This window comes from Folsomia candida, unplaced genomic scaffold (genome assembly GCF_002217175.1).
Source record: "Folsomia candida strain VU population unplaced genomic scaffold, ASM221717v1 Fcan01_Sc003, whole genome shotgun sequence".
Lineage (NCBI taxonomy): Eukaryota > Metazoa > Arthropoda > Collembola > Entomobryomorpha > Isotomidae > Folsomia > Folsomia candida.
Genome location: NW_019091195.1, coordinates 2,926,870 through 2,937,224, shown reverse-complemented (window position 1 = coordinate 2,937,224; position 10,355 = coordinate 2,926,870). Strand labels below are relative to the sequence as shown.

Here is a 10,355-nt window from a genome sequence, read left to right as displayed (position 1 = left end):
ATCGCACATGATTCCATCATTTCTATCAATCGCTCGCTACGTATAGTAAAAAGTTTTCAAATTTGTATAGTACCAATTTGATACGATAAATTTCTGTATTTTCTATATATAAATTTCTGTAGTTCCAAAAAGCTGGTTGTGCAACAAGTCACTCAAGATGACGGACCGGTTTTTGGAGGTAATAAAATAAGATTGCAATCTTTTGCTCAATTTTCAATATTCCAATGTTTTTTAAACTTAAAATGAAAATCCAACCGAAAATTGTTTTTCCAGAAGCTGAAAATATCCTTAGAAAATACAGAAAAGCCTTCGAAACCTATTTCATCAGAAACTCTCACAAGACTGAAGGCCCTTAGTAAATATACAGATATCCGGCTCAACCTGGTCAAAGATATAACGACTTTGCTTAAAGAGAAAGGAAGCAAAAAAACCGAGTTATCAGAAACATGGATGAAGAATACGTTGCGAGTCGTGGGATGTTTAGTATCCAAAGAAAATTTTTCTCTGGATAAATTCCTCAACGAAAAGGACCCAGGTGCAGATGCCACATTAGAAGATAACTATGCAGAGTTCAAGAAGCGCTTCAGTGAGCTCTGGACTGAAGTTATGAAATGGAAAATGACCCCCTCCGTTCATAAAGAAGTTGTAATTTTAATACCAGACAGGATAATGATTCACTTGACGAAGCCGCTGCATATGAGCCATTTCTTGTTGGAGTCATTTAAAATGGGTATCAAGAATAAGATCTCTCATATTGCACAATGAAAATTAGGTTGGTATTTTATAAATGAGATTCGTTTATTTCGTAGGTGGGCCAGTTGGTCTTATCTCACTGCATGGGATTTTTCTTCTGATGCAAAAATACAATTTGTAAGTATTGACCTAACAAAATATTCATTTTCGTTTTGAATAGACATATACACATGCTTGTAATTTTATATTAATGCATTTCTGAATTTGATTATAGTGATGTTCCAGACTTCTACAATAAGCTGTATTCAATGTTCACCCAAGAAATGCTTCATTCAAAGTACCGATCAAGATTTTTTGCGTATTCTCGAGATTTCTTAACCTCGACGTAAGAATCAGTTTAATATTCACTTATGCGCATTTTTGTTTTTACACTATAGTATATATTATATTTCTTTTGGGTAGGCATTTGCCAGAATATTTGGTAGCAGCATTCGCGAAAAAGATGGCCAGACTCAGCCTACATGCTCCTGCACCAGCGATTCCTATGATGTGCGATTTTATAACCAATTTAATAATTGAGCATCCTGGGTTAAGAACGCTAGTTAACAAAAAGCCACTGGACACCACCAACAAAAAAGAGGACGGTTCACTTGAATTGGAAGGGGATCCCTTTGATGAGGACGAAGTTGATCCAATAAAATCCAAGGCAATGGATAGCTGTCTTTGGGAGATTAAAACGCTGCAACATCACATCTTGCCCACAATCTCCTTATCGGCACGATTCATTTCAAAAACTCTTCCAAAAGTCCAGAAAGATTTAGACGAAACTCTATCTCAGACGTATGAAGATGTAAGAAATTAATTTGATTAATTCGCAACTTGATTGACTGTAATAATAACTTGTGTGTTCATTTAAATTACATAGGTTGCTGAAAAAGAGAAAGCAGCGTCAGCTTCTCTGGATGTTATCCCAACGCATCAGTTAAAAGTTACACCTCTTGACGAAGATGAAAAACGCATTTTTATGGGGTTTTAGAAGTTATTCCATGATATTGTCTTTGCAGTTTCGTTTATACTATTTCTTTATATCATGACAAAAATAAAAACACTACTACACACTGGAACATGTTATTTATACTTCAAAATTGGACTTTTTATTATGATCCTCAATATATAAAACATACATACATACATATAAAACATACATCATCCGCATTATTACGTAACTGTCTCAAGAGATGTGAGGATTTAATCCCGACCCGGCAGTCAGTTTGTATCAAAACATCAGTGGTGCAAAACAAGTTCAATGTGAATTTTGCAAAAAAATAAACTGCAGAAATTTATCCATGTGCATGAATAGATAATAATAAAATAATGTATAGTTTTACTAGTTTGAGCAAGTTGTTAACTCGAAAACTTTCACTAAATTTGCCAATTTCATGTCGCGTTGTCCACAAAGTTTCATGTTCACAATTAAATTTCTCTTCACGACACGCCGGCTCGTCGCAATCACTCGCAGTGGAGACCAGCCCCACCACTTCAGTCAACAAAAGTAAGCCCTCCTTCCAAGATGATAGCGGTGACGAGACAAAATTGACCGAGGATTTAGTAGAGCATTTGGAACGCACTAGTCTCGTACATTTCGACAACGAAGAGGCCCTACGACGGCTGGAAGAAGCTCTACAGTTCGCCAACACCCTATTTGAAGTTGACACCACGGGGGTTGAGCCCCTGACTTCGGTATTAGAGAATGAGTAAGTCAGACAGACACCGTTCATATCAAGAATTTCAGGTCATAGGTTAAAATGTTTTGGTCGTTTTTCTAGAAGTCTGTATCTGAGAGAGGATAACGTTGAACCTACAAATCGACAAGACGTATTGGCCAATGCATCCATTACCGAGGAAGATTACTTTGTCGCACCCCCTGGAAATATACCATTAGACTCGACTTTATTGAAAAACAATAAATAACTGATAATGTATATTCTAAAAGAACTTGTCCTTCCTCTAGTCTACCAGAATAACGCATTAATTCGTGTATATAGAATATTATATGAAGTGTCGTCCTACTTTATTTGTTATTGATTACTAGAATACAATAAATAAACTCTCCAATTAAATATTATCAGCAATTTTGGTGCTGTGCAATTTGGAAACCCCTCATGATTGTTTTGATGCTCTTGTAGTACAAGACTTGTACTCAAAATATTCAGACGCCGTTTTGTTTTCACTGCAAATAAAAGACAAACAAGAATTTTGTTACTGGAGTAGATTTACCGTGGGAATAATAATGTGGTGGGAATTCCAGTGATAATACTTGCAGGTTGTAAGGTACAAACTACTAAAAAAAACTGCTAGTAAATACGTATGAAATTGATCATATGATAAAATTATAATATATAAACGCCGACCTCAAAAGACCAAAGATTTAAGTTTGAAGTTCAAACATGCATGTTTATTACAAATTGTAATTTACAATGAGTTAAGAATGATAGAACAATGGCAGTGTCTAATTTGTCTTAAAACCACAGGAGGAACAGGTTTACTTTTGACTTCTGCATATCAAAAAGTCCTTGTTGTCGTCATTGTATCAACTTTTTACATTTCTTTCCAATGTGTGTAATTCTTTGCAAGAAGTTTGTGAACGCATTGCTGTACATGAGACAAAAAATTGTATGCAATGTACATATTACATTAATAATTACTCAACAAATTTACACTTGTTTATAGGTACCGATTATGTATGCATGCATGTAGTAATTTGGGATTTCACTAATTCGCATAAATAGGAAAATATGCCTCAATCTTCCAGCATTTTCTTGATAACCTTCAGATAGATAGGATAAAGTGATAGAATTTTTGTTTACAAGACTCCTTTTGTACTTACTTATACATACATATGGTCCACAATAATGTCGGCTTCGAGAATTCACTTTATAATTATTTGCATGACACTTTGCCCCGTGTCTTATGCAGCATCAAAAATTAGGGAAAATACTGTGAGAAAATTTTTCATAAGACTTCAACCCGAACTTGACGTTATCGATATCGACTCCTTCGTGAAGAAGGACCATGTGCTAAAGTTTCAATTGAAGTGCTTGTTAAACAACGACACTTTTTGTGATCCCGTGGGACGGTGAGTTATACAGAATTGAGATTACAAATTCATTTAGCATTTAGCATTTCTAAATATTTCCGACTAATGATTTACATATGTGAATGAATAATTTTATTGATATATGGTCATTGGCCCTCATCAAATTCATATATAATGGAACATTATTAAGTTGTATCTTTCTCTATAATTTACATGTAAAATTCAATTTACCTCCCACACAGATGGCTGGCACCTAGACTTCCATTCATCCTTCTCGACAAAAAATGTCCAAAATGCACGATAATTCAAGAATCCAAAATAGCTGATGCATTGAATTACGTTCGTATTAGCAAGCCAGAGATTTTCCAAGCTTTGTGGAACAGGTACATACAAGAAGACGAGGACGACGATGTGAAACAACAACAGGAGAAGCCACTTGACACAAAATTGGACAAAAACGCCGAGGTCAAAAAGAATGAGACAATTAAAAATACTTAATACTAAATATGAAGGCAGTCCGCTCTGTTGGCTAAAACTGCACGATCATAACTTCATCTCATCATCTAAAGGGAATCGTTGGATAGTGTTATATCAAAGTATAATTCATTTAGCTAAATAATAAACTATGCGCAATTGATCTTCCATTATTTTTAGTTTGAATAATAGACAAGTCGTATTACGTTTAGAAAATTCGAGGTAAAATAATTACGAGGAAAACTCGACATGTTACTTATGGGTACATATAAATGAGACATCGTTCTGTCAGTATTATTATGCACAAAGATTTAACTTTTATGTAAAATGAAATAAAAATATTTCCTGATATCTAATTGACGTCACTTACTTGGTTTTTTACTTCGAATTCATAGCTGAGCTACATATTTATATTCATCTCAACTCAATGTTGTTACTGAAATTCCCGAAACCACAAACTTGAATGACCGCAAAATTAGGCAGTTATAAATAGATCGTTCAACAAGGATTCGTCCCATTGAAGAATGTCATGAATTACGTGTTGTTGTGTTTAGACTAGGTTAAGTTTTGAGGTAATCAAATAAAGTACAGATATTTATGAAATCATAGAAATCGAAATCTACTGAGAAAAAACACTCCTCAATTTCTTGGTAAATATCAAGGTCCTGAATTTTACTTATATTAGTAATCCGCATGCATAATGTTAAATTGAACATTTATTCACTTAATGGGAGAGAAAGAGTATAGACCAGGAATTGAGACCAGCAGGAAACAGACCAACTAATAAAATACCTACTTTGAAATTATTTCAATAATGGGACGCAATAATAATATCAGTACTAACGTTATACGAGTTATTCCTATCGTATGGGTACTATTTCTCGGAGTATTAGTCGACGGAAACTATATTACTCTCTACGAGCATGAATATCTGCAAGGTACATTTCTTATACAAATTATTGGCATTTGATATAATTCACTAATTGTTACATATTTATGACTTAGGCGAATCTCATCCCATAATCTCTCCCGGCGACTGTGTAAATGTTCCACATCATTTCAACGACAAGGCATCTTCTGTAAACACCCACAACAGTTGCATGACCGTTTATGAGCATCGAGATTGCAAAGGTCAACATTTCAACATGCGACCGGGGTCCCCATCTCACGGAAATTTGGGAAATTTAAAATTTAATGACAAAATAAGTTCGGTACGAGTATGTTAGATATACAATTGCGCTCATGTATAATATATAATTTATAAGGCGTGCCATATTTTGACGAAATAAATGCTTATGTACATATGCAAGAGAGTTGAATATAATATGAGTACTATAATAAGGGTACTTGCCGAAACTGTAAATTAAGGCAATAAATACGTAAATAACGGATTATTTAAGAAGCTCATGAAACGGGAAATTTAGCACTTTTTGGGTAGAACTTTTACATATTTTCACTAGCAGACTCTAAAGGATCCTGTAAGAACATCACACAAAATGAGTACAAAACGAAGAACACCGAGTATTTCGCAATTACGAATTTGTGCAAACCCATACTTATTTGTATCAGGAATCAGTTTAGTATCTTGGATTGCAGTAATTTTTATTCCTACGCACACCATGACTAAATCAATAAGTAACGATTTAAATTCTACGATCATCCAGGTATTTAATGTTCAAACATAATAATAGTACATACATTTTTCAACTACTCTCATTATTAAAACAGATTATTGTCACATCACATTCATTTTCACACAAAGCTAATGACGATTCCACAAAAGATGAAATGGTGACCCACATCAACTGTTACCGAGCCTGTCATTCTGCCCCTGCGTTGACACGAGATGCGCAGGTACATGCAATCAGTATATTTATTTTGGTCGATGTCTAATTTAGGAGTATTTTTTACAGATTGAATCGAGCCAAACTGATGGTTACGCCCAACAGTTGGGAGCATCAGGAAGTCTCCAACACTCACAGTCAAAGTACGGCGAAAATTTGTATGCCGGACCACGTCCGTCCGACGCCGTTGACATGTGGTACTTTGAATGTAATGGAAATTACAACTATGGAAGCAACAGTAATTCAATGTCATGTGGTAAGGCTATGAAAGCAAGGAAAACTAGACCACAAAAAATCCTACACATTTCGCTAATCGAATACTGCTTATTTGTTTTATAGGCCACTTTACACAACTTGTTTGGAAGGGATCTCTCAGAATTGGACTTGGTATTGCAAAAATGGCTCAATACGGGTTTGTTGTAGTTGCCAATTTCGATCCTCCTGGAAATTATTTAGGGAATTTTGCGAACAATGTAGCAAAGCCTGATTCTGCATGTGTGTCGTCTTGTAAGTCAAGTGGAGGAGGGAGTTCAGGGATGGGAAATGGTGGGGCGTCGAACGGTGGGGGGAACAATGACACAAATAACGGTGGTATGGGTGGAAGTGGAGGCAACGATGGCGACAACAGCTCCTCTGGAAGTTGGGGTGGGTCTCACCACAATTCCACAAACAATGACAATAATGGGATGGATGATGACGGCTGGACCTGGTGGGGATCCGGTTCTGGTGGAAATAATAATAATAATGGATCAACAAATGGCAACAATCATCAGAACTCGACAAACTGGTGGGGAAATGGTAACAATAATGATGGCGGAACTAATTGTGGTCACAACGACAACTGTTCTTGGGGGAATGATTGGTTGGGAAATGGAAATTGGGAAGAAGACCAAGAATCATAATTATATTACTACCTAAATTGTAACAAGTTACTTTTCAACCAAAAGCATGAAAATGTTAGAATAAATATGAAACCCTTTCGTGTATACGTAAATACGTCCTTATTTGTTTAATGACTATTTCTGAATCTGACTGAACTGAAGGGTAAACACTGGTAATCTATATTGACTGAGGAGTTACTGATAAGGTGTAAATATACATATGTAAGTTCTCCAGTGCTTCATTTTCTGCAGTGGTCAAAACACACTGTCACGACTGATTTTAACTATTGTACGATTGTACTTTTCAAGGTGTATCAACAAGAAATATAAAATGTTTGGCTTTACAATAAATCATAATTTCTAAGACAAGTTGAATTTTATTGAAGTTAATGTAAACTATTTTAATTAATTGGATTTTAATTTGCGATCAAGAATGGCTTGGAGTGAAACTATCCAAACGTGGATGAGAGTAATGTGCTCGGTTTTAGGATTGTCATTCATTGTAAGAAGGGAAATTAACAACTTTCATTGTATGTATGCATTCTGTTTAAAATACCAATTTATGCATTATGTAGGTGTGTTCTATCCTTCTCATCTACGTCGGAGCTTTGGTGGACAATGCAGTTTTCCAGTATGGAACGTTCATTATATCGGAAGATTTTTCAAACTCGTCTCGTGCAGCAATTCTCATAGGTGTGTTCATGCTTGGAATCCTTTGGCTGCAAATCACTGGAGCCATTCGGGAGTGGGCTTTTCTTATGTTTCTGGTAAAGTCGCAAAGACATTGAAGTAAATTCAATAAGTTGCGTATATGTATGTTCAGAACTCTGCCTTGTTGGGATACCTGATGGTGCTTGGTGTCGTGCTAATGCACTCCATTCAAAACGATGAACAACGCCTAAACTCACAATTGTACTACGGCCTCTTAAGCTCTTTAAAACGCTATGGAGAAAATTCAGAGATGGGTGCAGCATTTAGGATAGGATGGAGTCATGTTCAGCGATCGGTATGTAAAATAAAAGTACTAATTTGAATACTTATACCAATCCTAATTTTGGATGTGGAAATGATTTTCAACTATTTCAATCAAAATTAAAGAAAAATTGTTGTGGGACAAATAACTACACAGACTGGGAGGACGTGCGCATGATAACCTATGACCCACAAGTCCCCATTTCCTGCTGCAAGCATAAAATTTCATTTTGTTCGGATAATGTCACATTTTTCAATTCAACTGAAGATTCTGAATTCATTCATACTCAGGTATTCTTACGGTTAAATTACCTTTATTAACTGGTGCATTAATTATTTCGACATGAAAATAGGGGTGCTATTCTGAAGTAAGACAAGACATTCCCCTTGATCGTCTTCTGCTAGTGATATTTCCGTTTGAAGTCATTGGAATTTTATCAGTCATAATGTCAGCCTACCTTTCTTGGAAATGGAGGGGAAGAGGAAGGGAAAATAGAATGCGCATTATACGAAATCCAACTGGTCATCAAAATTTGATCGAAGAAGACTCAACTTCACAAAATTAATTCGCAAATAATTATGCGTTGGGATATGTTAAAAAATCCAAAAAGAGATTTATGAATATGTAATAGCACTGTTTCTCGAGTTGTGCTTATACTATTCTCCTATTTGAGAAGATCTACCAATATTACTCAATCTCCATTAAGTCTATACCTCGATTTTATATGAAATATGTACATATTTACCTCCTCGCCCAACACGAATATGACGACAGAAGAGTTTCATTTGTTAATTTTCATCATGTGATATTTTTATTTACATTTTTATGGGCTTTGAAAAATATATTACTTACTACACATATACATATAAACCGCATAACGATAATCACTTCTTATTCAAAGGGCTTTTTTCATTGCTAATTTTTAGGCATGAAAACATTTTCTCCCAAAACTTGTCCACATCAAGACTGTAGCAAACTGTGGCGTTGGGTTCTTTCTTACTCAATCCATGCAAATCGCACAAAGTCCTTCCAGTGCATTTCTCCCCACTCAATTCTACATCCAAGAAAACGTTAACGGTTTTAAATGATTGTGGATTTATACAATAGAACACTGCACATGGATCATGCAGTGGGGGAGAGTCAAAGGAAAATACATTTTTATACGTAGATCGAAAGAACGTTAAAAGTTCGACACAACATTTTGCAAAGTTTGAGGAACACTCTGGAATTTTTAGGTTGGATTCTTCTCCATCCGTCAGCTCCTTGTTATTAATATCTTTAATGCGCTTATAAATTTCATCACATTCTATTTGCAACCTTTTTCCTAAATCCTGCCCAATATTGCAAGTCTTTTCTTCAAATGACGACGGACTGAAGGCGTCAATTCTTGCAATCGTTGCCAAAACTTCTGGCGTCACAAGAACGCTGTGCGTTACTTCGAGCGGTACCATAACCAGTGGAATTCCTTAAATGAGAAGCATGCATATTTAACAATCATTAACAGCATGCAAAATTTAAGTCATTAAATTTATGCAAAGTAATAATACCAGAATGGAAAACTACATGGGCAGCTTCAGGATCAATTTCCATGTTGAATTCTGCTGCCACGCCCGTGTTTCCAAGACCAATTGCTCCCCCCATGAAAACTATCTTTGAAATGTTATCCTTGACGGTAGGAAATAAGCGGATAGCCATCGCTAAATTAGTTTGCGCCCCTGTAGCCACAATTGTGACTTTTTCTGGATACGTAGACACAATTTCCACCATTTTCAAAACTCCATTCTGCACAGAAGGCAGGTTAGTCTGGTCGGCAAAAATTTCCTCGTCTGGAAAATTGAATCCACACATTCCAGCAACACCATCTTTCCCTGAAATTATCACATTACAATGAATTTCACAATTACGCCCCCTACTGCAAATACATAAGTATCGCTCTGCATGTACCATGAACCCCATGAATTTCTGGACAGTATTTCGCATCTCGAACAAGGGGACGACTTACGCCAGGGAAGACTGAAACCCCTTGGATGCCACAAGCCCACATAAATCTCTTGGCGTTTAATGCGCAATGCGCCACGGTGTCATTTCCATGAATAATAGAAACTCCTAAAACCTTCAATTCCAAACTTTTAACTGCTAGTGCAATTGCAAATGCGTCGTCGTGACCTGGGTCACAATCTAACCAAACGGGAACAGGTGAAAAAGACATGATGAGGAAATATTTAACTACTCTAAAAATATGACTTATCAAAGTGTAGCTGCCGAATAACGATGATAAATTAAATTAACTGCAGAGTTGAATTCGAGCAATGAGATTTCATTTGTATATAAATACTTTGATCACAACTGTAAAATGTCTAAATATCACAATTAATACTGTAGTGCAGTGTATG

At 35.9% G+C, this 10,355-nt stretch overlaps 4 protein-coding genes across 5 annotated transcripts; 3 read left to right on the top strand and 1 right to left on the bottom strand.

Annotated features, from left to right (window-relative positions):
* The first annotated feature begins 12 nt into the window (after window positions 1–12).
* Window positions 13–1,821, top strand: LOC110845879 (nucleolar complex protein 4 homolog). Its single transcript, XM_022092412.2, has 6 exons — window positions 13–178; window positions 274–730; window positions 810–870; window positions 968–1,078; window positions 1,156–1,543; window positions 1,619–1,821. Exons 1-6 carry the CDS (start codon window positions 158–160, stop codon window positions 1,727–1,729), a joined length of 1,149 nt encoding a protein of 382 aa, XP_021948104.1. The 5' UTR covers window positions 13–157; the 3' UTR covers window positions 1,730–1,821.
* A 144-nt stretch (window positions 1,822–1,965) lies between these two features.
* Window positions 1,966–2,818, top strand: LOC110845882 (glutamyl-tRNA(Gln) amidotransferase subunit C, mitochondrial). The gene is made up of 2 exons (XM_022092420.2): window positions 1,966–2,447; window positions 2,520–2,818. Exons 1-2 carry the CDS (start codon window positions 2,068–2,070, stop codon window positions 2,662–2,664), a joined length of 525 nt encoding a protein of 174 aa, XP_021948112.1. The 5' UTR covers window positions 1,966–2,067; the 3' UTR covers window positions 2,665–2,818.
* A 388-nt stretch (window positions 2,819–3,206) lies between these two features.
* On the top strand, window positions 3,207–8,822 carry LOC110846107 (uncharacterized transmembrane protein DDB_G0289901). The gene is made up of 10 exons (XM_022092739.2): window positions 3,207–3,829; window positions 4,033–5,202; window positions 5,270–5,928; window positions 5,993–6,118; window positions 6,178–6,364; window positions 6,448–7,491; window positions 7,565–7,756; window positions 7,813–7,995; window positions 8,088–8,252; window positions 8,315–8,822. Exons 3-6 carry the CDS (start codon window positions 5,761–5,763, stop codon window positions 7,008–7,010), a joined length of 1,044 nt encoding a protein of 347 aa, XP_021948431.2. The 5' UTR covers window positions 3,207–3,829; window positions 4,033–5,202; window positions 5,270–5,760; the 3' UTR covers window positions 7,011–7,491; window positions 7,565–7,756; window positions 7,813–7,995; window positions 8,088–8,252; window positions 8,315–8,822.
* On the bottom strand, window positions 8,613–10,302 carry LOC110846106 (pyrimidine-specific ribonucleoside hydrolase RihB-like). 2 transcript variants are annotated; one of them, XM_035850577.1, is made up of 4 exons: window positions 9,907–10,302; window positions 9,510–9,830; window positions 9,117–9,427; window positions 8,934–9,016 (listed from the first exon to the last, which is right to left on the bottom strand). In XM_035850577.1, exons 1-4 carry the CDS (start codon window positions 10,169–10,171, stop codon window positions 9,011–9,013), a joined length of 903 nt encoding a protein of 300 aa, XP_035706470.1. In that variant the 5' UTR covers window positions 10,172–10,302; the 3' UTR covers window positions 8,934–9,010. The 2 variants fall into 2 exon arrangements, with proteins under 2 accessions (XP_021948430.1, XP_035706470.1); XM_022092738.2 differs by having other exon boundaries at window positions 8,613–9,427.
* Window positions 10,303–10,355: the final 53 nt, after the last annotated feature.

Coding starts and splice junctions, on each gene's coding strand:
- LOC110845879 (XM_022092412.2), top strand. CDS start 158: ATGACGGACCGGTTTTTGGAG. Junction 731..809: donor GTTGGAGTCATTTAAAATGG/GTATCAAGAATA, acceptor TTTATTTCGTAG/GTGGGCCAGTTGGTCTTATC. Junction 1,544..1,618: donor TATCTCAGACGTATGAAGAT/GTAAGAAATTAA, acceptor TAAATTACATAG/GTTGCTGAAAAAGAGAAAGC.
- LOC110845882 (XM_022092420.2), top strand. CDS start 2,068: ATGTATAGTTTTACTAGTTTGAGCAAGTTGTTAACTCGAAAACTTTCA. Junction 2,448..2,519: donor ACTTCGGTATTAGAGAATGA/GTAAGTCAGACA, acceptor TCGTTTTTCTAG/AAGTCTGTATCTGAGAGAGG.
- LOC110846107 (XM_022092739.2), top strand. CDS start 5,761: ATGAGTACAAAACGAAGAACACCGAGTATTTCGCAATTACGAATTTGT. Junction 5,929..5,992: donor TAAATTCTACGATCATCCAG/GTATTTAATGTT, acceptor TTATTAAAACAG/ATTATTGTCACATCACATTC. Junction 6,119..6,177: donor CGTTGACACGAGATGCGCAG/GTACATGCAATC, acceptor TATTTTTTACAG/ATTGAATCGAGCCAAACTGA.
- LOC110846106 (XM_022092738.2), bottom strand. CDS start 10,171: ATGTCTTTTTCACCTGTTCCCGTTTGGTTAGATTGTGACCCAGGTCAC. Junction 9,831..9,906: donor AGAAATTCATGGGGTTCATG/GTACATGCAGAG, acceptor TGATAATTTCAG/GGAAAGATGGTGTTGCTGGA. Junction 9,428..9,509: donor CCATGTAGTTTTCCATTCTG/GTATTATTACTT, acceptor TTCTCATTTAAG/GAATTCCACTGGTTATGGTA.